At 46.7% G+C, this 26,181-nt stretch overlaps 1 protein-coding gene across 2 annotated transcripts in view; it reads left to right on the plus strand.

The window, feature by feature from the left end:
• Window positions 1-26,181, plus strand: part of LOC138513465 (CD9 antigen-like) — a 314,801-nt gene that overhangs the window by 37,337 nt on the left and 251,283 nt on the right. The window contains exon 1 of one of the 2 annotated variants that reach the window (XM_069628337.1): window positions 2,247-2,473. The exons of the other annotated variant lie outside the window; for it this stretch is intronic. Coding sequence (XP_069484438.1) covers window positions 2,408-2,473 — 66 coding nt within the window. The 5' untranslated portion in view covers window positions 2,247-2,407. Of the gene's footprint in view, window positions 1-2,246; window positions 2,474-26,181 lie in introns of those variants that run through there. 2 annotated transcript variants of the gene reach the window in all.

Genomic DNA, 26,181 nt, shown 5'->3' on the forward strand with positions numbered 1-26,181 from the left:
GCCGGCCACCGCCCCCCCCCCCCGCACACCCCGCGGACACCTGCCGACACCTCCTGGGGCCGCCCCTGCCAGAGCTGCCCCCAGCTGCGGGGCTGCATGGGCAGAGGGCTTCCCTGGGAAGACCAGCGATGAAGGTCCACGGACCAATGGGAGGCGGGAGGGAAGGGATTCAGGAAGTGGTCGCAGGCGGCCTGGAGCGGGTATGGAGTGGGACTGGGGGCCTCAATGGGTTTTAGGCAGGTGGGGTGGATAAGGGGCGACACACACCGTGCTCCGATGTTAATGGAGCCGGTGCAGTGCAGCTTGGAATGTAGGCCAAAGCACCAGGGTTCACGGACCAATGGGAGCGGGCAGGACAGGGGCGGGGCGGGGCGGGAGGGAAGGGATGCAGGAAGCGGTCGCGGGCGGCCTGGAGGGGCCTGGGGGGCCTCAATGTTGTTTAGGCAGGTGAGATGGATAAGTGGCGACGCTCAACGTGCTCCGATGTTGCTCCACCTTTCTTTTATATGCAACTGCCTCTGGCCTGCAATGGCTGCACTGATCAGCATTGCTACAGACGTTAACTCATAAAATGCAAAATCCAGCAGGAATTCCATTGGAACATTAACTCCTGAAGTGCACTGGTGCACAGCCTGCTTCTTTAAGACTTTGGATAGCTTCTTGACCCTAAGCCAGTGTTGCTCCTGCTGTGTGTATTAAGTTGCTTTCAATGAGTGCGAGTCGTCGTGTAACCTTCAAATTCCAGTCCACCTTTTTGTCCACACTGTCTCAATGCTTGTCTGGAGCCAATGATTATCTTCCTATTTGGCTAACGACACATAATGGGGTAGTGCATTTTCTTCCCCATGTAAGGGGGTACAGCTTTGCTTTAAACCTAAGGATGTGGTATTATGCCTGGCTCTTTTACTCTCATACTTTCAGTGTGAGCTTGAACTGCTTCTCTTCTGTGGATGCAGGCTCTGTCTCCCTAAACCCATGTACCATTATACTTTAAGCACGACCTTGAATAAAGAGGGAGTGCCCAAGGATTACGAATTGGGATACTCCTTCTCCATATCTGTATCATCATTCACCAACTAGGATGCTTATCTCCCTCCCGCCCCCCACCTCACCCCTCCCCGAATGCTTTTGTTTTTTTCCAGAAATTATCCACGTTTTTTGCATTCTTATGTTTGGTGAGGAAGAGCTTGTGCAGCCTGTGTCCACCTCACATCTCGTTTCGTTAATTTTGCACTGCTCTCTTTAGCTGTACATGTCTGCATTCCCGGCATGGTTTTCTTTCACCAATGAAAGATGGCCGCTTGTCTCCACCTTCTTATGGGGAATTGGGAGCACTCGCCCGTATTAACCCACAGGCAGGACCACTACACTTTCCACCTCTCCCTGAACCTCCTTACCTCTGGCCCAGGTGAAGCGGTTACCTACCCTAGGCCCGTGGACATGACTCCTACCTCCTACAACTCCAGGTTTCCTTTCATCATTCTGGGAGTCCTGTAACCAAGTTAGCAGGACCGGAAAACTCCGCGGTAGCCCCTGGGACATCTCGCCAGCCCCAGATTGTCTCTGCGTGAAGGGAATCCTGGGAGGAGCACCAACCTTTGCCTCCCTAAACCCAGCATAGAGGATCATGGTTGAAGTAGGTAGCAAGGCTACCCACAGTGTGCCTGCATTGAGGCGGTAATAGGCTTAATACATGCTGGAATATTGTGGGTATTGCACGCTCATTGGGATGGTTGGTGCATATAAAAAAGGGGATCCTGTCATGGACGTTCTATGTAACCAACGCTGTCAAGTTCTGACGTTTTGGGTAGTACTAGGGGCCGAGCCTATAGCCTCTGAGAAACCTGATTTTAGTAAGAAGACTCCTTCTTTTAGTGCTTTGGAGTGTGCTCCCTCCACATTGCTAATGTAGATGATTTAAAGTTCACTTAGAAAATTCCACGACTTGTTTGCAAACTTTTGTCTCTGGCCATAGGTCTGCTGTTCGAAGTTATGGCAGAGCAGCGAGTGGCGGTGCTGAGCAAATCTGCCCTGTGTCAATAGAAGGCGGTGGAACCGGCCGACTGGGAACAGTCGGTCAGTATTTCTCTGCAATCGATGTCTATATTTCAGTGTGAGCTGTTGGGAGTGAAACAATGTCCACAGTGTGCTGGCTGTAGAAAGGGGAGGTGGGGGACTGGCAGCCCAGCAAGGCAGTGGGAGGACGAGAAGCAGAATTGGAACCCAGTACCAGCAGACGGGAAAATACACTCCCTTCTTTCTGTGCTTGGGAGGGCAGGGAGTGTTCTGCGCTGCCAGCTCAGGGAGGGGCGCTTGTGCTTCAGCTGGTGTGGTCGGGCTGCTCGAATCCAACTCCAAACCAATGTGCATCTTTGTCGGGAGAGGATAAGGGACCGGGCGTCAAAAAATGGCTGTCAGGGGAGGCGCCAAGTGCATCAAATACCTGCTGTTCGTGTTTAATTTCGTCTTCTGGGTGAGTGTGCTTTGATAACTCTAGTCACTCCTGTACCACTTGTTCTAATCTGGTAAGTGGAGTCTGGAGTTTACTTAAATCAGAAAGAAGGTAAACTTTCTTACTGGGGCGCGAAGAAAGGCAGGGTTTTGCCGAAACGTAAACACTTGTGTTTACTTAACACATTCCTCGTTTCTTCTTTCGCTCTACTGAATCCTGATTACTTTCGAACTATCTTTTTGGGACCCAAATTACCACACTTTAGACTTGGTCCTTATTGTGCAGTTGCCTGCTTTTGTTCGCTAATTTAAGTGCGAGTTCGATTTCCGCCCCCCCCCCTCCAATGATTGCATACATGTGGAGAGAAGAGGTGGGTCGTGGGCGTTTGGATGGGCTGTGTTGACTGCTGGAGAATTGGGCTCAGTGTAGGGTTAATTGAGATGTTTTGAGTCAGAGCATACTGTTATACTGTGGCCTGTAACTGAACCCTGTGGGGTTTCAAACTTGTTTTCTTTTCTTGCTTGGAAACTTTAATGCATTTGGCAAAAGCCAAGCGGGTATGTGCTTTTTCAGACGTGAACAACCTTGGTGCTGGGAATGTTGGCGTTGGATGTGTTCCTTGGAATACTGTTAACATGCTATTGCGCCCCCCCCCTTTTTTTAACCTCTGCTTTTTTTAACCTCTGCTGAAGCCTGCTTCAGTACCCCAAACCCCACCCCCCTTCAGTCCACCCTTCTTGGTACTCCCAAAATCAAGCATGATGAGATACTGGAGCAGTGGAACCCTCGGGCTGCTGCACGCTTTAAAAATTCTAATAAATACATTCTTAATAAAGAGGATTTGAGGCCCGATCTCCCTTCGCGGAGGGGCTGAAGACACTGTTGCGTAGTTTGCGGCTTTCCTGGCCATCTTGCCATTAGTGTTCATGCGATGTAGAGCACTTTGGGGCCAGGTACCAGGTAGTGATAATCCAAGGAGTCGGTGGAATTGCAGAGAGTGGGCGGGCTGCCAGTTTAAGCCTCATTTGCAGCCAGGCAGCGGTCAGTTTCAAGCTTCTGCCATACACTTGTGCACGTCTGACACTGTAAGTGTGCTGCTTGTTTGGGGGTTCTCATAAATGTGCATCTTAATCACGTTTCAGTCGTGCTTTATTTTTTTCTGTAGAAGGATGTAACCAGGCAGTGTCCTCCTACTGGCGATTCGTTAAAGAGTCCCTGTCTGCGCAGTGCTTGCTTGCCGAGTATGGGGTGAGCTGGGTGCTTCATTGTCAAACGTTAAGCGAGCGTGTGTGTGTGTGTTGGGGTGGGCAGTCCTGGTTTTGGGGTGCAAGTTTGTGGATTGCAGTTCTTGCTTTGCTATTAGAGTATACGACCTGCCCCCCCTCCTGCAAGCACTTACTGTGAGATTTTGTAAAAGGAATAATCTGCAAGTAAATGGGTGTTTTTTGAGTTAAAAAAAAAAAAATATATATATATATATATATATATATAATGTCTGTGTGTAGCCTATACTTTCTCTGTTCTGCGTACTTGTCAAATTAAAATCTGGTGTCTCTAAAACCACCAGCTTCCAATCCCCCATTTGTTGGACCTCCATACATCACACAATAGTACTCCCTCTTTGTGGTATTGTAACTGCCTTTGGGGGCACCCAAGAGTAGGTACCCCGTTGAACTAATTGAGGGTCAGGTTTTCCCTGTAATTAAACGGCAGCCGGTTTTCCTCGTGAGGTTGTCATTTCCCCCCTACTACAAGCAAATTGGTTTGTTTTGGAAGCTGGCTGAGTGACCCGGCCTGAGAGTGTCACAATGTGGGGGCGCAGTAGGCGGAGCATGTGGAGTTTTTTTTTTTTGTGTGTGAGGGTGAGCTCTTAACACTGTTAAAGATTAGTTTAGTTTCTTGTACCAGATGGCTAGAATGGATCTGGATACTATTCCTCCAGCTGCACCCACCCCCGAGCCCCTACTGGAGGGCCATGTTGTAAAAAAAAAAAAACTTTCGCAGGTTATCCCTGGCAGTAGTACCTCTGATTGGACAAAGGCTGGAGAAAGGTAACCGATCCCGGGACCATGAATCGGGTGCCCATCCTAGAGTGCCTCTGCCAGGTTCTAGTGTTGATTGCTGACCATATGACGTGATCGACTTTTCCCCAAGACCAGTAGACCAGTCAGATCTAGCCCAAAAACAGGGAACCGAACGCAGCATCAGCTGCTTAGAACGCAAATGTACTCTGAATCCGGCTGGTTCCATCCAAGCTATAGGAGGGGGTGGTCCTTTTAACTTTCTCTCTGACATGACCCCCATAACATCCCCACCCATCCTTCCCAAAGATTGGATATTCTCGGGTGACCCAACCCACCTGTTGCCCTTCTGTCTTGTAATGGTACTATCCCTCTCAAATGTAAAGTAATGGTTGATCAGGGAGCCCGTTTTAAAGCAATAAACATTTTGTAAAATAGTTTATAGATTTATAAAAATCCACATTTAGTATGTCTGCACGATTGAAGGAACTTTTGCGCTTTACGTATCACCCAAAATGCTCTGTAATTTATCTGGCACAGCAAGTGTAGCTCAGATGTTGCGGGTATCCTAAAGATGGCTGGTAGAGGTCTCCTATGGTAGTAAAATAAATGAGCAACCAGCAAGAGTTACTTGTTCTCTGGTTGGACCACAGCCTCGGTTCTGAGGGCCACACATCAGTAAAGAAGTCCAAAGGGGGCAGACTATCATGAGGACGGAAGCCAGCCCATGTCGGGCTACACCCCATGAGACAGTTAGACTTGCCTGCTCCGCCCAACTTTTTTTGTAAACCAATTTTATGGCTTGTACGTCCCATAATATCTTTGCGTATTGCAACCTCTTGTGACAATGACTCACTCACGCTGGTCTACGATAAGAGGGGGTTGAGGGAGTTTTAAAACCATTTTGTTTTTGGTGCTGGAAAGGGACTAGCGACTACATGGTGAAGGTTTTGGGATGTGTTGGCTGGGGTTAAAAAAACAGGAGTAATGGGCCAAGTCCAAGACTTGACGTATGAGGAATGGATGGGTGTGCGTTATTTTATTATCTTGTAGCGGGTGGGTTGGACCATTTGTGGTTGCTGTTGGGGAGCAACGAAATTAGTCTGTCAACTAGACACTGTCACTAAAACTAGTTTCTGGTACATTAATTGAAGACAAGGGTGTAATTTCAGGGGGGGACAAGAGTGTTTGTCCCCCCAACTTTCGTGGCGCTCCATTTTTGACACTTTCCTTTAGATGTCATGCCCCCTCCCACCGCCATTTTCAGCAAAGCTATTGCCCTGGCTAGAGCTCCCAAAATGCGTTGGCTTGCTAAATGAAAGCATGTAACTTGAATACGGACGTCCTTGTGACGGTAAGTCACATGACCCCTGTGTTTACTGAGAGGAAAAAAACGATTGTGGTATAGCAAAAAACATTTTACCCATTATGTCTGTTGCTGCTCTTCAAGTTATAGGGAACTGGGGCCATACATTGGAAAAATGGGGTTGGAGCAGATTATGGCTGAAAGACTGGCGCGTGGTGTTGTGTGTGTGTGTGTGTACCAGACATTGATGGTTTACTTACAAATCCGAACCGTTTTTTACCTTGTGTAGTGAAAAGGCTTTCTTTATTGGTATGTATTGACCTCCCATGCCCAGGTAGCTACGCCATTTGCCCGTTGTTATGGTTGGATGCCCTGCTTTCCCTTGTTTTGTCATTCACATGCTGCCATCGCATTACAGGCATTACCATCCTGTATTCTCATCGTTGCCAGTGTTATGTCCTGGCCTGGGGGGTACCCAACCTAAGGCGGACCGGGGCTAGGGGCGGGGGGCACCCAGCTGACAAGCTGGGGGCACCTAGCAGACCATGGGCAGTGGTCACACAGCAGAATTACAGGCATGGATCACCCTGCATATGTCCGGAGCACCCGACAAGACATCAAGGCTGGGGGCACCCAGCAGACCGCTTCAGACGAGGGGGGGGGCATGCAGTCAGCCCGTGAGCACACTGGCTCCTCCTTGGCCTCGGGGCACCCAGGCCTGCAAGGCCAGATGACGCCAGTGTTGCTCAGCAGGGGCACCGGCTTCCAATGGTAGAGTTGCCCGGAAGGGGCTGTACAGACATGGCTGGCAGCCATGGGGGACAGCGTTGCCCTGCAGGGGCACTGTCATGGAGGAGGGCCCTGCAGGGCAGGCCCTCTTGCCAGCTACGCAGCACCAGCATGGTGCTGCAGAATAACACAGGACACCATGTTCAGCTACTCTGAGGAATAACTGAGCGGGAGACCGCCCATTCCTTTTTATTGAGTATAGTCACGTGGCTTCTGCCACTAGCTCCTGGGACATGCTCCCAAGAGGGGTGACCCATTACAGCCAGGTATTCGTATAAGTGCCCGCTTTGGCCTTGAGATGGTATTGGCTTGCGCTTTTTGAGAGGTCATGTACTTGTATTATGGCCTGGCAAGTTCCACTTTGTGCCAGATTTTCAGATTATGTCATCAACCCCTGTTGCCAATTATTGCATCAGGTACTCATACTCTGGTACTCTCACCGTGTGCCTCTTAACAGCCATTTGAAATAATTATCATTTACAGACTCCCTTTTTCTCGCATGTGCTTCAAGTTGCTTTTAGGCACAAATCATGTAAGCTAATCTTCTGGTTTGGAACTTCCCTGATTTCTTCCCCGCCTAACTACTTCTTTTTCGCCCATACTGATGCATTTGGGACAGCCTCTTGGCGGCTTGTTAAGTACTCCGTGAGAAGTCTAACGTTACATGTGTTTTTTTACTGCGCCCTTCCCATCCTGGTTGTTTTTCCAATGGCTGTTTCTCGTGTTTGGAAAAATGGATTACGCAACAGCTGCAGATGCTTCTGTGCTAGCAAAAGGAGTGCCCTTTGTTTACTCCAAAATGAATTCCGGTTTATAGTAATGTGATCTGCGTAATACTTTTTAGGTCCAAGTCCATAAAACGTTATTTATATGGCAAGGTTTTAATAATGTTTGAGACGGATTGCAGTGCAGGGTGTGTGTACACTTGCAAACCCAACATTCCTTTTAGTAGGTGGAACTCCATTCCAAGTACTTCATTTGCATTTTTGGGCTTGTATTCACGAATTTTACCACTCTAAAACCAGGACTACAAGTCCCAGAATGCAAAGAATATGTGCCTGGGTAAACCTCTCGGCAATGGAATGGGTCATGTCGGATTGTATATCTGCAGTATGGCAGCAAAGTATTGGGGGGGGGGGGTGCATTGCGCTGTGTTTTTATTCCCCCCGGGTCTCACTTTCTAGCAACTCCACTCTCAACTGTATTTGTGAAATCGCATGACCACAATGATTTATGCCTCGCCCCAAGTTTTTTTGTGTAGGAGATGCTAGACCGTTCGATTGTGCCATATGTGCGTCGGAGGATAGAAGTAGGATGGAGGAGGGGTGGGGGGGCTGCACAGCTCAGAAGGAGAACAAACTCGCGAGGTGGCCTAGTAGCCAAGGGAAGTAATTGAGAAAACGGATGTAATGGGAGCACTTTAGTACAGAACAAGGGTGCAGAGATGTAAAAAAAAAATAAAAATAAAAAAAAAACACACACCGGGATGCCGCAAGAAACACAGAATGCAGTGCAAAAAGGGGTGCTGCGATGTAAAAAAAAAACAGGATTACCCAAACTAAGACATGCACGATGGAGGTGCACCCACCCTCCTGCTATTTTCCACATTGCATGGCTCTTTACCGAGAGGCAGTCGGCCAGTACTTACACATTTAGATTTTTCTTGGTAGAGGTCTTGGAGAATCGGAGATCTCCTCTTGTAACTACAATACCAAAGACTCGCCTTGGGTGCAGTTTTAGCGTCTGATCATTAAATTGCTAAAGCCAACAATATCCAAGAAATGTATTGCCTCGTAACGTGTATTTATTGTAATTAAATCTAGATCTCAACAATCCTTGAATCCATACCACAACCGTTTAAAGGCCCACCAAATGGTGTGCTGATTAAATGCCGCCCAGCCCCGCAGAACCTAGAATACACACTGTGCCGATCGCACAAAACACAAGGTGAACTCCCTCATTCAAGTGATGCGAGGCTACCAACATGTGATGGGGCTTTCTTACAGAATATAATTAATGCATTGAACAATTGAACGTTTTCCAATCTACAAACGGCTCTGCGCCCCTACCCAAACTAGGACCAAACGGGCACCGTCACAAGAAATGGCGGGTGTTTTCTGAGAAAATCTGTCAAATTAAAAGTAAACCTCCACATTAATGGCAGTCTTCAAACCCACAATTCTTACGATCCTAATGGAAGCCATCAGGCAAATAGGGATCGAAATGAAGAGTTGATGAGCAGGAGCTAAAAGCAGCTTCTGGGTATAAGGCCTCACCCAGTGAGCAGGAGCTCCCTTTTGGGTAACAAGGAGCTAGTGCATAGTTCTGCAAAGCCATCTTCCCCCATGTCATGCAAACTATAACTTAGTAGACAAGCAATGAATGTGTGTAAGCTGATTTATTGTATTTATATGCCTTTTTATTGTGATTCTATAAAGTGTGTAAGGTTGAATTTTAACCATATTGCACGGGTAACTGAAATTATCTTCATATCCATTCTATATGCCAACCCCTCCTCCCCCTATGGTCCAAATGTCTTGTAGAGTGCTTATGCTCCTTTTTACATACACTCATGCACAGTGTTACTGTCGCATGGGAATGATTGTAGGACCTGAGCTGGCCCACAGAGCCAACGTTGAACCCTGGTAGCTGTTGGTGTTCCGCTAAGCGGGCTTGTCTAGTCTAGAAGCAGACCAGCGTACCTACTCATTTCCCACCACCTGGCGAAGAAATGCTTCCCATGCATACAACCTTCAAAAAGAGAATCATCGCGTCCCTGGTGACTTGATTGTCCCTATTTGGAACTCCCCGTTTTAGACCACAAAATGCCTAAATCCTTCAAAGATGCACCCGTAACCAAACTTTGGGGCTGTTGGGAGTTGTAGACCAAACCCAGCCATAGGTTAAACCCCCCCTGTTCTATAGCTACCTACGATGCAGTAGACCCGGCCACCTTATTAGCCAGAATTGAGACTTCTATTGGTCTCTAAAGCCCTGCCCTTATATGACCAAATTCCTACTTGCAGGGTGCTTTACTCGGTGAACTGTGAGCCTATGACTGCTCAAAAGTGTCTTCTGTCTACATGGTTATGGTTTACATTAAATCACTGGCAGCCCTATTGAATGCCTTTTCATGAAGTTCCAGCTGTACAAAGACAAAACACAAATTCTATTCAACCTGCACAAGAACACTATTCCATCCGATACTATGCAACTTTTTATTTCTTTATTTAAAAAAAAAAATTGGTACATGATTGGCCTATCCTAAAAAAATAACCTCGACACCTCAAAAACCTGCATCCCTAGTCTGATAACCTTTGCCCTGCAGACTTGCTTAGCAGTAGCTTAGACAAAGGACCTAAACCTTAAACCTCATCTGCTATTGTCCTTAGATCACCTTTTAAATTGTATCTTGGAATTGCCTCAAAATAACTCACAAAGTTCAAAGAGCCCTGGTTATTTTCAACCCAAACTACTGTAACACGGTCTACTTGCTTCTGCCACAATTCCAAACCCATCGACAAGTCATTAAGAATGGTGCGCCCTGACAGATAAGATCTTGGCCCACGCAAACATATTTCTCTAGCCCTTGCAGTGCTTTCCTAGCTGCCATATGAACTCTGAAGTCTTTCCCAACTCACCGACGCTTGTTCAGCTAGGGGCTGAGGTTTCTCCAACCCCCTCATTTGACCTTGCACCCCTGCTACGAGGCTGAGCACCTCTTGAAGAATCCCCAATTTGCGAAGAATCCCCAATTTGCGAAGTCGAGACAAGGAGCTACATCTTTAGTAGCTCAGTCCTTTTAAACTATGTAATGACCTACCAACTGCTACAGATTCAAAAGTAACCTGAAATGGTCACCCTTTTGAACTGGCCTTCCCAGTGAGTCAGATCTACCTGACCCATTGAAAACTGCAGGCTTTTTTTTTTGGGTGTATTAGATTATATACTACTGGCCAGTCCTATAAACCTAGTAGCACTTTGGTTAGGGCACAAGAGGCACAGAAGACCATGTGCACTGTGTTGGTCTTAATGTTTGAGTTTGGTTGTGTTCTCCTATTAAAATAGGATTGTACCAGAATACTATGCACTGTGATTGTGTTAGCTACCTGTTCTACTCAGTACTCCCCTTTGAAACAATGCGTTTTTAAGTTGGCGCAATCCAAAACCACAATAAAATTGCAGACCCATATACTGAGAGCCGCAAAGCAGGCTCAACAGAATGTTGGTTGCATCTCCCAGATAGACTGGTTGAGGAGGGATTGAGTTTGACAAAGCTCGCAAGGAGTGTATTGCTGCCCGTGTCAAAGTTTCCTTGCGCTTACTAGGTTGAAGAGGAACCTCTGCATCCATTTATCTCTTGTTGGGGCGGTCTCGGAATTCCACATTCCCTATTAACTTCTCGTCAGCGGTTGTAACTCCAAATCCAACATTAGGATCTGGTGGACAGGGGGTTCTGGAAAGCGAGGGAGGGTGGGTGGTGCTGTGGGGGGCGGGGGGAGTCAGTCCATTACCAAGAAGTGTTGTGAATTTGTAACTTAACCCAGGAAATAGACTACATTGTACCCACGGCTTTGTCCCAGAATTTACTGCGGTGCAATACGTTATCTAGACTGACACCTTGATGGCCATCTTGCTGCATTTCATGTTTTTCCTCTTATGCATCCACTCACGTTCCCAGTAAATGTTGTTCAATAGCAAAAGTGTGCATTCCCTTACTTGCCAATCTAGAAATGTCAACCTGATAAGTTGCCAGCATTTGGAACAAGTTGTAGGATTCATGACGCTAGCGAGCAAACGCGGTTAGTTTTTCATCAGTGCCATTTAAGCATCATTGATGTGCAGTGTGGTTTAACCAACAGTAGTCCAAGTAGACCCACATGTATTCTTTGGCAGCATTTGTTCTGATTGTAGAGCAGGTCATTCAAAACCCTTTGTAGTTGTCTGTACTTTCTGGATGTGCAGTCTCCTATTCCATGCATCTCTTTAAGTAGCTCCAGGAGTTCTTGCAAACGGTAGCCTTAAGGAACCAGTTGGGTCAGAGTAGAGCTTTGTCCCGTCTATGGGTTCTGGCAAATGGAAGCCTCTTAAAAGAGGGATTGTTGACACCCAAATATCACTGCTGCATCCTACCAACATACGGGCTGGAATGATTAACATTGAAGTGAATGGTTGGAGGGGGTGGGGGAGATGGGAATTGAGGAAGAAGGTGGAGGGGGGCATGGCGGTGTACATAAAATCGTTGCCAGCTCCAAAGTCACTTGCCACCTCAATTCTATACATACACAAAGCGCACCATGCCTTAATGGTAAAGAGTCAAGTATCACTAGTCGTGTAAATTTTGCAACCTGTCAGCTGGGGTCACCTTTATCTACATAAAGGTAAGTGGGACCTCACCGGGAGGGACTTGGTGACAAGGACTCCGTTCCAATGAAGAACTCCTGGATGGCCTCCAGGTTATGGCTTATATGGACTTGTACAAGATACCAGTACACACATGAAGATATCGTTCACAATACAACTTTCCATTTAAAAAATGTGATATCCCTTTAAATTCAAGTCTCCAACAGACTCGAATGAGGAGGCTGAAAAGGGATGCTCGACTGAGAGGATAAAGCAGGTTGTGAGGAGGGAGCATGCCGAAAAGTGAAGACCTGACGGATGCAGGGAAAGCACCCTATGTGTAACCAAGTGGAAGAAGGCGGGGCTTGGGAGAACGTGGAGCCCATGTGCGACAACCACTGCAGTGCGGAACGAGAAACTCTGAGCCACCGGCATGCGAGAGCAGAAGAAAGCCAAGCAAGGCAGAGGAGAAAGACTAGTGGTGGCGTGACCACGCAATCAAAGTGGTGCCCAGTCTTTCCGTACAACAGTGCCAAGACATCTAGGGGAGTAATCGGCTGCCAGTCTGAGTGACAATCCCTGTGACATCCCAAAGATGAGGGGCACATCCAGAAGGAGACTCTGGAACAAGCCACAACGAGAAATGCAGGGAATACAAGGGCCTGCAAGTACCGCTGAAGTTGCCCCACAACTCGGAAGGTAAAACGAGGAATGGGAATACTGGCAAACCAAGTGGGACTCGTAAGGGAAACAGAACTGTTTGAGTAAGATGAGAATATGAAAAGCTGTGGAGGCTTATCAGTTTGGCAAAAGGGCAATGCCCACACATCTTGAAGAGAAGAAAGGGGGCACAAGAAAGGCCCAAACACCCATATGAAACAGCACCCTGTGAAAGGGGGAATTGTAATTGGAACTTGCAACAACTATAAAAGAGAGCAGGGTGTGTAACAAAGTTTCAGGAGCTGGGTACAGTACAGGACCCGGAACCATTTTCATGTGGTCTAGTGAATAGAGCAAGGGACGTGAGGCCAGGAAGAATGAGAAGGCATTTGTTAACCCCTTTAAAAGAACTGCATAACTTGATACATTGGATGATGAGAGATTTGCATGTAGTACTAAAAAGAAACTTTTGGCAAACTACATGCACCAGGAGAAGGAAATCATTCTCCTGACCTTAGTTCTAATAGAGTTAGGGTCAGATAGCTTGGATTGGCACAGAGGACGGATTTGCTTTTGGGCATTCATCCTGACCGACGAGCCCCTTGGTTAGAAAAGTTGAGAGGGTACACCCCATACTTGCACGTAGAGAGAGGCCTTCTTTTACTTTTAAATGAACTCCACAGTAAGAATATGCCTTTACCACGTCTGTGTCCTCCTCCTTGTCCGCTACACTGTGTAGTTTCTGCATTGTATGTTAGTTATGGGGGTACATTTAGCGCTGGAGGCAGAGGAGGATCAGCGACGGATGCATATAACCTAAAAGAGCAATGATTTAAGCTAGCGGCGAAAAGAGGGATAGTCCATAATGGCACGCAAAGTAAGTGGGCGTTTATTCCAGGACCTAGCAGCAGCTACAGAGAAATCATGTCCTCCCATCCGAGAGAGCCTTACCCGTGGGACCAGAAGCAGGAGAGCAGATTGAGATTTGAGAGTGCGTGAGGGAACGCATTGGGAGAATATTTCCTGGAGCTATTCCTCTCCCTGTTTATAAGTCATGGTGAACAATGCAGAGTGACTTGAACATAAATCCGCTTCTGCACAGGAAGCAAATGCAGTTGACTGTACAGGGGATATGAGAGCCCGAGGGGGGAGGATGAAGAACTGCTCTAGTCGTGGCATTTTGGAGAAGTTGAAGTCTATTTATGAGATAAGCAGGTTGGCCAAAATGGAGCGAGTTGCAGTAGTCAACTGCGCTGAGGACCAGTGCAGCGACCACAGGGGCATGAAATTGATTAGAAATGAAGGGAAGAACCTTCCTCCACACAAATGGCCAGATTTGCTGACCGCTGCAACCATCAACGGCCATAGATGAGGAGGATAGCTTAACCCCTACATTTTTCACAGAAGTATACGGAAGGGGAAACGGGCCGAGAGAAGTCAGCCCAAAATCGGGAGTCCCGAAGGAGGGGGAGCAGGTGGTGCCCACTACAAGGACCTCCAACTTGTTCCCATTCAGTTTGAGGGAATTCTGCGCCATCCATGCTCCCAGATCCTCAAGATTGCTCCTCTGCCAAGAGGCAGTGTCAGTGCGAGTAAGGTCCAAACGGACCAGCAACTGGGTATCCTTGCCGTAGAAATAATAACCTCATCCGCTCATGCGGATTTAAAGGAGACATCTGATATATATTAAAAAGTATAGGAGAGGGTGCCGATCCTTGAGCCTTAAAGGTTCTGATTGAAAAGGGGGGGGGGGGGAAGGGAGACCAATTGAGAACGATAGGCCAGGAAAGATGAAAACCAGTTCTGGACCTTGTTGGATATTCCGACAACCGGGAGATGAGTATAGTGTGGTCAACCGTGTCGCAAGCCGCAGACAAATTCGACAAAAGTACTGCTCCCACTCCACCCTTGTCAATCAGGCGGGCAAGGTCATTTAATAGTTTAAGACCGATTCAGTGCCCCTTCCATAACGAAAGCCTGATTGAAAGATGTCAAAGTGTATACTGCGTCCATTTGTGCTAAGATTTTGGATTCATATTGACTGGATTGTTTAGGGGAAATATCCATTGTTGTGCAACCGAAGAAACTACTTGGAGGCGCTGTGATATAGAAGTAATTTATAATGCGCCCGTAGACGGTTTCTAGCCTCGACAAGACAAACAATCTTACTAGGCCATGTGTCATTCAGATTGTGTGAGAACGGGAATGGAGTGGGGGTGGGGAATGCAGGAGAGGAAAGGGTAATAAAGCAGCGCGGCTCTGGGTAGGTGCCAGTAGGAAAGGGACTGTAGAGGTTAGTTGCAGCCCTTGTGCATGGCAGTGCAGGGGAGACTGATCAAGAAAGACCCTGGTGCCCAGTGAGACTGAGGGGTAGCCACGGCAACCAGTCACACAGGTAGGCTAGGAAGATCAGCAGGGGAGTAAATACCACGGAGTGGTTGTGTAAATATAGGGACACTTATTTACAGTGTTTTTTGATGCAAAAAAGCCTTAATGCATCTAAATAGAGGGTCGGTTGGTTATAGTGACATTTTCCATTTTTGAGGAATGGATGATTGCCTTTGAAGTGCAATGCCTTCCTTTTTGACACTTATATTTGTATAGCACCACCTGCCATAGGTTGGGGCGTTGAAGCGCTGTTGCCTGGCAGACCGTCGGAGGAGTAGAATACAACATGCAGTAGTGGTAGGGAGGAGCAAAGTCGGGTAGATAGTTGGGTGCAGGGGAGTGGATGGAGAAGTTGCTCAGAAAGGCATGCCAAGCAGAAGATGCTGGAGCTAGGCTAGGCCTACAGTTGTACCGAATTTATTGTGGGGCTTGACTGTATTCTATGGGGCGGGGCGCAGCACCAAAAGGAGGGATAGCTGGAGAGGTGTTCACTGTTCACTCTCAGGGGATATGTCTGGAAAAGGCTTTCCCCCCTAATATCGGGAAAAGGATGTGAAGGGGAGCTCTCCGTAAGTACGTATACCAGATATGGTGAAACGATTCAACATGGCGGTTGCTTTACTACTGTGGGTGGACTTCTGTGCAGAGCGAGACACATGCTGCCTGACTTAAATGCTGGGAATTGGCTTGGCACATGCAGCCCGTGGATGGAAGCGTTTGGCTAGGTGGATTCTAGCGCTGCACTGAGCGTCCATCTGTTGCAGATCTTTGCCTGGCAATGCAGTAGCCTCCCTAAGAGACTGGGATCGCGTTTATATAGCACGGAAAAAGCAAAGGAAAGTTCCATGCTTTAACTTGTTGGAAAGGTTTATTTTCAAACTCGCTTCGTTGTTGTTCCTATTTTTAAATCGAGCATTGGCGTTTTGAAGCATTGTTGCCACAGAAGTTCAAACTATTGAAATGCAATTGTTTGTCTGCGTACAGGATCGTTTTTGGGTTCTATTGATCTGGTGCTGACGGCAGACCTGCAGTGCAGGAAATGGGCCGGAACAAGACGGAGCGGCGCTCGGGGGTGGGGTTCTGGGGGGCGGGGGCTCGGGTGTCTTGCCAGAGCCCTGCTCCGCCCTCCAGACCCAGTGGGTCCCAGACACAACACTTGCAGATCCAGTGCAGACCGCTTTCAAATGACTGGTTCGTGCAGAGTCTTCTGAAAGGAGTCTCTACACAACCCATTCTTCAAGGAACGTTCAGAACACCCAGTACAGGAGACTGCATTCAGAAAGAGCCACAGCCTCCCATACAGTTTTGCAGCTGTTCAAATTGATCTATATGTCCTGTATTTCTCATTAGGGCGAATATTGTGACCAATTAAAACGGTAGAGTCCTCCATTTGCTTAAAAGGTTTTCTTAATGAATCACTGTAAGACATGTTTAACATTGTGAACATTATGTTGTTCCCATAATGCGCTTTGCTTTTATGTAAATCGCCAGGATTGGGTTCTACATAGAGCTACTGTGTTGCAACCTGGCTGGGGGCCACGCCCCACGCCTCCTAAGAAGTGACGGTTCCCCTCAATGCATGGTCTCCATTGCCAGCACTGCGTACCAATATGCTGGACCTCTGCCACATCTCTTATGCAGAACGGCCGGCCGCGAACCTTCTGCAGGGGAGTCCTTCAAGTCTTGGAAGGCAGCGTTTGGTTCATAAACCATTTTGTACCCTACACAATTAAGCTTGCAACGAAATGGTCTTACCTGCCCAGAGCTCTTATGTGAAGAAGTGCAAATAGACCTTAAATGGTTAACCCATTTGCGCCTGAATGCAGGTATAAGTTTGCAGCACATTGTCTCTGAGTTGATACTTAGCATGTGCTTTTAGCAGCTCAAATATCCACACTATTGAGGAGGTGTTGTGTTCTTTGCATTTAGAATAGCCACCCACCATAACATGTGCCTCAACCAGGGGTGGACTGGGAACCAAAAGGGGCCCTAGAAATAATTTTCAAAGTAGCCCCATATTACACATTTTTAGCAAATGCAACCCTTTTCCTATGAGAGAATGTGAAAATTAAACACAAAAGGGGCCCAGGGTGCAGAGGCCCACCGGGAACTCTCCAGAGTACCCCGTAGGCCAGTTCAGCCCTGGCCTCAACCCATCAGAATGATTAACCAGCTGGCAATAATACAGAAATGGCCCTGCCACTGCAGGCTGCTTTGGCGATAACCACCTGTCGCCTTTAGATTGTTTCCACAAAGTATGACCCAAGTTGGCTGTGATTGCCTACGCTGGCAATAATGCAGGTGTTTTTCATTGGCTTTTGCTAAAGGAACTGCGAGCATAAACTGGGGGAGTGGGGTAACCATGAAGTTGGCTGCCCTGGAAATGGTGAAGGCAGCTCATGGAGTCCCTTCATGCCATCTGAGTGTTAATGGCAGGAGACCGGGATCTGGCAGCATTGGGCAATCGGTTAAATCTGGGATCGGGATGAAGCTGTGGAAATGTCAAAGTGGGAGATGACGCTGACCTGGAACACTTTTTAAAAAATATTTTATCAGTGAATACATCCTGTGTTCATGGCCAGGGGAGGAAGGATGGCTGAGGGGCAACGCGTTTGTCTTCAAAGCAAGACTGCGTACAACGAATCCCGATGCGCATTTAGAAACCACTTGCTGGTATTGATTGCGTTATAAATTAACAATACAAATAAAGAATATCAGATTTGGCAATAGTGTAGGCATGGGAAGTTATTTGCCAGGCAGTGCCATAGTGGTATTCAACTGGGCAATGATGGTAGCAGGCGCAAAATGGTGCGAGTACCTGGGCATCTAGTAGCAGTGCCTGGCAAATGCCTAAATACACGAACCAAAACTGTTGGCTTTGCTAATGCTTTTTTAGCTAATTCTTGTTTTTCCAAGTTTTTAGTGACGGGCACGTATAGTGCTTATAATTCGAGTGGCTGAAGACCGAAGTGGTTAAACAAAGATTACACCAGTAGCTGCTTACAGCTCCAATTGTCATGAACTCTCAGCAGACTGCTTTAAAATAAAGCACTGGCAGTCACGGAGTGCATTTCGTGAGACTTAAATAAAGCGAGCTCAAAGGGTTATGAGGGAGTGTTTTTCTGCGGGGAGTGGCAGGAACTGGGTGGGAATGGCCACAGACGTTAGCATGGGCAGTCAGTGGGTGGGCAAAAACCAACAGTCTTTGTCTCACTCATATGCCATCTCTCTCCATCTGTTCTCTAAAGCATTAGGCTCGGCCTATAGATGCCTCTGCTACCTAATGGCTCGAACCAAAAAAAACGGCGTGCACAAGGGAAGACCATGAAGTACAAGGACGTTTTCTGGAATGTGTGGCATACTCTGCTGCGTCACGTTCCAAGGCCCTGCTATAGGGTAATGCCCAAAGCAGGCCAGATTTATTATTTTTTTTTTTTTGTCAATCGTGGAGCAGTTTGAATTAGTTTACTATGCAACCCGTAGTTTGGACCACGGTCAATCGCCTTTTTTAAAATGCGCAATTGGCGAAATGTTTCATGAACCAACATCCAACGCCGCCCGCACCACCGCCCATCTCCTTTGAAACTACTCCAGCGCTTTCGCAAATGGATTGAATTGCCCTAGACGGCTCTGGGCCACTGTCGTGCCCGAGGCAATTTTCTGCCCTGACATGGACTGCATGTAGGACTTGTCGATTTTGTGCGTGGCCGACCCTTGACCTCCAAATGGTTCCAGGAAACTATTCGAGAGGAGCCAAGTACTGCATTGCCGGGGAATGTTTATGCATCGCAGTCGAATAGGAAACTCCTAGCAATGAACACATTTATTGTTTCCTGAAGAGTCCACGTGTAGCCTGATTTTTCCAGGGCCCCATACAGGACCTTGCTTAGGGGTTCGGGTTTTCCAAGACCAGCCTTGCGGGGGCTTGCTTGGGTTGGTTCTGTGTAGGCACCTAATCATTGTGTGGCACTGTCACAAATAATCCATAAAAGCCAAGTCTGCTGTGTAATATAAACCGGTGTACTTTGGATTTTGTGAAACATCTGATTTTTCAAGTCCTCTTCGAACAAGTCTGATTTGTATTGCTTCTTTATTTTAGTTTTGCCTACTGGTAGGGCACTGTACATGAAAACCAATATTGAATCCTTGGCTTTTGACCTAGAATGGGTGGTGGCAGTGGTTTTGGTATTTAAACTCATGTTCAGTTTTTCCTGGCTTCTTTGAAGTTTGTGGATGGTTTTGAACAATCAGGACTAGCCGGGGGAGTAGGCCATTTAGAACCTGGTAATCGTGTTTCTTATTGGTGACGCATGGTGGGTGTGTAGGTGCGGGCTAGTGTGAAGGGGGGTGGGGCGGTCCTACCTGCCCCCAACATCAGGGTAATGGAGCAACTTGTGCACAGACTATATTCAGGTTGGTGGTGGAGATGAATGTGAAGAACACTGATGAAGAAGGGGGATTTTGGAGTGGGAGAGGAAAGGTTCCATTTGGACTCCTGGACACTGGTCCGGGAGTTAAAAGGCTGCACCCCCTACAACCTCCAAAAGGCGATGCAACATGAATTTTTTTTTTTTTTTCGGCCTACAGTGTCAAAGCGTGCATGGAGTCTGGTAATGCTACCAATCAGATTTACCCTTCATTGGGTGCTTTCAAGGTTCTACCTCAGGTTTTAGGGAGGGACTCTGGGATTGTTGAAGGTTGTTTTTCTTGGGCAGGTCAGTCTTTGGGCGACAGGTGTTTTTAAGATGTCTGTGTTGGTGGAGCATGTTTGGCTAGCAGTTGTTGAATGCCTGGTAAAATAGGTTTCACAACCCAGCAGGTTACAATGGCTTGATGGTTCCTGAAAGGGTTTCTCTCAATAACTTGTTACTGAAGACTTGGGCAGAGTGGCCTTCACACACTGTGGGTGTGATGGCATAGTGAAGAGGATTGCAAATGGCCGCGGCGCAGAGAACGCCTAGTAATGTGAGCAATTGTGGAATCTATGTACTGCTTTTAATGTGGACATTTTCGTCACAGAAGTCCTAAATAACCCTGGTTGACCGAAGTGACCCTGGAATTGCGAAGTGGCTGCAGAAACGTCAACTTGCCACTGACTTGATGTATTCGTTTCAACACACCAGTGTGCCTGCAATCACCAAGTAAATGCTTTGGTGTGGATGTCGGGGAGATGCAGAGAAGTGTTCTATATGATAAAACATTGGTGGCTGGTTGTTTTGATACAGCACATAATACACCTGTGAACAACTTGTGGGTTGTGGAAGGTGTGATCCAACACATCCTCCTGCATTTTGGGAGTGTACTACAATACCGCGGGTGTCTTTTGCAGTATGCTGCTTTTAAGACTTGTTTGGACACATTGCACTGCTGGAGTTGGATTTTTTTCAATGGGCTGCTTTCTGTTTTTCGCCGCGATGTATTAACCTGTAGAATAGAGGGGCAATCTGCAGACGCAATTCGAGGTCTACTCTTTGCTGCATCCAGTGAAGTTTAAAAAATAATGTACTTTATCGTATACGGAAAAAATATACACCCCCTCATTTTGTTATGACCACATGATATAGTTTACGTCAATCTGTCGGTTTTACCATCTCCCCATACTTTCAGATGGCTGGTATAACTTGGATTTAGCGGGAAACCAAAAAGAGGACGTTTTTAAATGGGTTCGGCTTCATGCAGTAGATGAAGTAGAGCAGCAAGGTGAGCACAGGGCGATTGGGGTATGGGACTTTGCTTGGCTTGAATAGGCGTCTTTTGAGGTACTTGCACTTTTATAAATGATCACTTAATATGGAGGGTTGTCCTGTCATTGGCCCCGCTCTGCAAAGATTGAGTTAAGGAATAACCTGTTGAGGTCACGTAAGTTCGACAGTTATGCAGGGGTCAAGCAGACATGTAGCAAACAATTTAAATTAATCTCCAATTCTCCAATTAACTGTGTTGCCTTGAATTTGGAGAAGGGAACTCTGAGGATTGTGTGGAACTGTATTGCCTTGAACTTGGCGAAAGGAAATGAACCTGAAGGATTTGTGGAACTGGTAATCTCTAGTATTTTGTGGAACTTTCTTGAACTTGGGGAAGGAAAGCTAAAAAGGAAGCTTAAGAACTGTAAGAAGCTCAGAAATGTGTTTTGATCACCATTTCCCTGACATCCCTACAATTTTATTATTTTTTTTTCTTTTTTTTTTTTTTTTTTTTTTAACTTGTGAGGGCAATGATAGGGTTTGGACACAGACGTTGAACTCTGACACAAGACCTTCCTTAGTTTCTTTCGGGTAGGGAAATCCCACTGCACAGGCAACGTTAGGCCTTCAACCATCCTAACATTTGATTTTTAACTTTAAATCTGTCTGTGCCTTGCTTCATGATGTCTGCACACAGCATGTTCAAATGTGGCATGACGAGCCCTGTGATTGCTGTCTGCCCTAGCCCATGAAGCATTTGAAAGCTTTTCGCTAGTCCTTAACGCACATATTGAACTGGGATGTGGAGAGGGTGGACTTAAGTCTTAGAAAAAAGTGAGGGAGTTTTCTGCCCCAGCATTTGTAATTCCCAAGCTCAAGTCTGTAGCATTATTGCAATCCAGTCCACCCCACAATGTCCAGCTAGAAACCAATTGTGTGCCATAGTGTGCAACATTCAATCAGTCTTACAATAAGGTGGTCATGTGTTGAGGTTATTTATTTTTTTTGTCTGATGCCAACTTGTCGAATTGTTTGGTTTCAAAGTTTATTCTTAAAATGACTGCCTTTTTGCATCCAAATAATCAAGTTAATTTGTATTTTTATATAGCAGCGTATTTTTTTAACTTATTTTCTTTAGTCATTCATATCTGCTTTTAATACATATGGATTTTTTTTGTGCGGATTTGAATGAAAAAAATAGCAAGACGAAAGACTGCAAGTTCAGTTTATTTGAGCAGCCTGCGATTATGTGGAACATTGTGGGTGACTTCCAGAGCACTGACAGCTAGGGGTCCATCTGTAATTTCTTGATTTATTATTTTCAATAAAGCAGAACATTCAGATTTAATAACTGCAAGTTTCTTGTTCTAGAATGTGGGGTGCGTTTGTCGTGGTGGGGTTATTAGGTCAACGATATTTCTCCATAAAATTAACCACTTATTAAAAAGTAAGTACATTCCATCGATTGGAGTCCTTATTGCAGAACAGAGGAAGCAACAGGTCTTGACTCACTCAGTAAAGCGTAAGACACCTTTAGGGCAAGCTGGGTATGATGCAGGGCGTGCCCGGGTCATTAACATGTCCTAGGAGAGGACTCAAGGTTGTGATCGTCTGGCAAAGGTAAAGGCAGGGCGTCCTGGGCCACTCTGAGACGATCAATCTGAAGGCTGCTGTCCAGGCACTGAATGTCCCAGGACTTTGTATCTTTGGAAAAGGGACATTGCATTCTCCTAGAATAGGCCCTCAATTCAGTTACATCCTCCATCCTGACACTTGGTACATAAACGTCTGTGTGTGTTACTTCTATAGGTCCTATAGGAGTTTCTCACATAGCCTAGCCCTCGCGAAGAGGGGGATACAAAGCAAAGTGTCGCTTCCAAGAAGTACTCAAGAGGACATGGCGATATTGCACCCATAACCTTAACCCCTGGATATGGCAGGGTAAACTTGGCTTTGGACATAATCCTTTTAGGACTACAACGGTACCAAGTAGGCATGTATGGTTTTATTTCATTTTATCCCCACTACCCCCTAACGCCACGAAAATGCATATCAATCGGGTTTATTAGGGAAGAATGTAAGTGTTCTGAAGTCCCTGCATGATAGCATAGGTAGATGGATTGATGGGCTAATTACCTCTGCAGCAGTAGCAACGCATTAGACTGGAGCGTGGTGGTCCTAGGCATCCAGTGCATACATTCAGGGTAACTTCAGTCTAATGGCAGCTCTCTTCTGCATTTGGTTCAGTGTGCTGAATGATCATTGTGTTATTCCATGGCTCTGTATTCATGTCCAATAATATTGTGCATGTGGGCAGAACATTGCTTAAATATGTTACGCTGGGCTGCATGCGGTTTCTTGGTGGTAGCTGAGAAAGTCAATTTAACACATTGCTCTGCACCCATAGAGTAGGCACCAGTCAGCTGGATAGGCATGCAGGCTTGATTCACTGGTGAAACCTTGTTCCACGTCAGCTGCTGGCAAGCCCTCATGCTGCCCTTGTCTGCCTCCTGTGCCTCCACCTCGGACACCCAGTTGCCCTTTCTGTCTCCCCCTGCTCTCCAGTGCTCTACAACATGCGCACCTCTTGCAAACCCCTCCTTCCCACTCTATCTGTGATGGAAATTGACAAGGGACCCGGTTTCCTTTGACATTTTTATGGTGGCCATCTTTTATTGTGTTCTTTTCTTTTGGGGTTTGCCATATTTAAACAGTACTTTTAGAGTCCCAGGCATGTGGGATGAGGTTCTTCAGAATAACGGTGTGAAAACTGCACTTGGTCCTCCTTAAAGGGCTGAAAGACCTTTTGATTGCATGACATTAACCTCGTGCAGGCGAAAATTGCTCAAATATTTGCCATTCCATGCTGCTGTATTACAGTAGCAGTAGATCCATTTGTGAAAGCGCAGGCATGTTTATTTCTCTTCCCCAAGTCTGTGCTTGTACAATGCCGTGATACCGGAGCAAGTTTTGTCTAGTTCTCGTGGATGTTTCTGGCTGGGGTGTCGGAGAATTATGGCGGTGGTATCTTGCAGTTCTGACGAGTTGGAGATTGTTGCAGTGGTCCAGGTTGGAGGTAATCTTTCAGGGCAATGCTAAGGGCCTTTCTGATCAGTTTGAGGAGTTTGACTATCTCGAGTACTATTGTTGAATTGGTCAGTTTGGCTGGAATAATATTTGTTTGTTGCCCAATTTTGTTTATTTTATGTGCAATGGTGTTTTTTCCTTTGTGCCAGAATCCACCCAGGTGCGTGCGGGAAATGGGTGGCAACTGGTGGTGCTCGATGTATATGTGAATGGTCCAGAACAATGCTTTAGGCATAAGGTTACCTTCTGGATAAAGCAAATAGTTTAAAGCGGTAAGGTATTTGGGTAGGCTGAAGACCAGTAATTTCACTTTTGCTTTTTTGCCCTGTCCTGCGCAGTTAACCTTTTGCGTAAGTGCTGGCGGCAGTCCAGCTGGTTCCATTTGAAACGAAATAATGGTGCTGGTTGGTTAGTCCCAATGTAATCGCTTCAAATCTCGGTTTCATCTTTCTAGATCTAGAACATTATTTACCGAAACTCATTGCAGAGAGCCTGCCCGTATTCGTTCCACAGGGCTCCCCTTTCTCAAGTCCCCACAAACGTAAGCAAATGGTCTGTTGGTCTGCAGTCCGGAGCTGTTCCAGTGTACAGCACGCCTGGTTAACACAGGCTGAAGAGATGCAGCAGACGAACATTCACGTTTTACCCGAATGAGCCTTATAGGCAAGCGGCTCTTTCAGTTGGACAGGTCTAGTCTGCCTCCATCCCCTTCAGCTGCCCTCCTCCAGTTTCTCCCCAATTTTGCTGTGGCTCAGTCCAGAATTTCTGTGGTAAGGACAGTCGGACATCTGGAGTGCTCCTCCCAAGCATGGACTAGCTGGGTCTGGGGAGCTTTGGCCTGCCTTCACCTTGTTCCCCCGACCCACCATCCCTCCTTCTCTGGCAGTACACTTAACACTCTCTTGGCCAACGTCATTCATTCACATAGAAATGGGATTGACCCCATACTTTCTTGCCAAACCTTCACGTGAGCCACCCAGTGCTGGGCAGACAGTCTCTTCTATACAGGCCATTGATGCCCACCTAGCAGCTGGGAGGTTTGAGCGCTCCTGGCACATCAGCCACTCCCGTTGGAATGGTGATACGCTCTTTGGGGGTTGCAGGGTGTTGCTCACTGTGTGTGTGTGGTCTCAGCATGACTGTTCTATGGGAGGAACCGCTGCATCACTAGAACTCCACAATGGAAGCCTCTACCATTGCTTTCCGATACAACGGGGTGCTGGTGGTGGTGGTGGTGGTGATGATGATATCCATCTAGGCTCATTGTAACCAGTGTCCATGTTGGTAGACTTTGGTGTCCAGCCAGCCCCATCAGTGACCTGGATGATGTGCTCCCTTTCTTTCCCCGGGAGTAGAGTGGATCCCGTGAAATACCTGGTCAATGGTGGGGTGAATCAAAGAACTCGCTGGTTATACATCTTTCCCTGGAAGCAAATGGACACATGGAAAGCTAGCATATTGTGCCATGTAGCATACTGTGCCATGTTGCAACATGACTGGTATAATTGCTCTGGTTTCTTGTTTAAATTTTGCACAAACTAAGGCATTGTATGGCAGCATTGTCTGCCTTATTAAGAACAAGGATTTCTGCGTTTGTTTAAGAGGGATTGCTTGTTTGTGCTATTAAAATTGCACCGCACCCAGGGTGTTGCCAACATTGGAGCGATTTTCTCACCACACTCTGCGGCTTTGGAGATGATTCAGCAGCACTGGCACTGTGCACCTGGCCACCCTCTTTCCCCTGGGCCTAGGTACCTGCTCACCTTGCCACCCTCCTACACTGTCTCCTGGCCCCCCTTGCACCTTGCACTGGTGGACTGTATCTGTACCCATACAGCCCCCCCTCTATTCTTTTTCTGCACTTATCAGACTTTCTCACCAGTCTGCCATAAACGCAGCACTTGCCCCTTGCTGGCTGCGCTACCACAGTTTATTGCCTCCTTTTTCTATTTGCTTTATTTATTATTTTATCTGCTCTGCACTGTCCACGCCCACTTCCATGCGTTCTCAATATCGCTAGGCCTAGTAAGATCGTTGTTTTGTGTTCTCCCCTGTACCCCTCCCTTGCCTAGTCGCACTCTGAAACACTTGTATACGAGCGGGATACAAATAAAATATCATATATCGTATCATAGCACCAATTTCGGTGCAGCAGGACAACTTTCTTTGAAACCATTTAAGGTTTTGTAGGTTGTTTATTGCTTGTTAATTCTTGGAGCAGAACAGTTGCATATGCAGGCAGTACTCTAACTCTACGGTGACCTACTCCATTGGGACCGTCATAAAAGCATTCTCATTCGCAGCACAAAGTAAGTGGTACGATCCTTCATTCGAAGGCTACCAAATGGCTTCCATTCAGTGGACCTATTGGCATTAAATGTAACCGGAAATGTAGAATTGGCAATGTTTTACAGAAACAATAACTCTTGCTTTTTGTTTATTTGTGGCAAA

Source organism: Ambystoma mexicanum, chromosome 12 (assembly GCF_040938575.1).
Source record: "Ambystoma mexicanum isolate Mex_15411 chromosome 12, UKY_AmexF1_1, whole genome shotgun sequence".
In the NCBI taxonomy this organism is placed as follows: Eukaryota; Metazoa; Chordata; class Amphibia; order Caudata; family Ambystomatidae; genus Ambystoma; species Ambystoma mexicanum.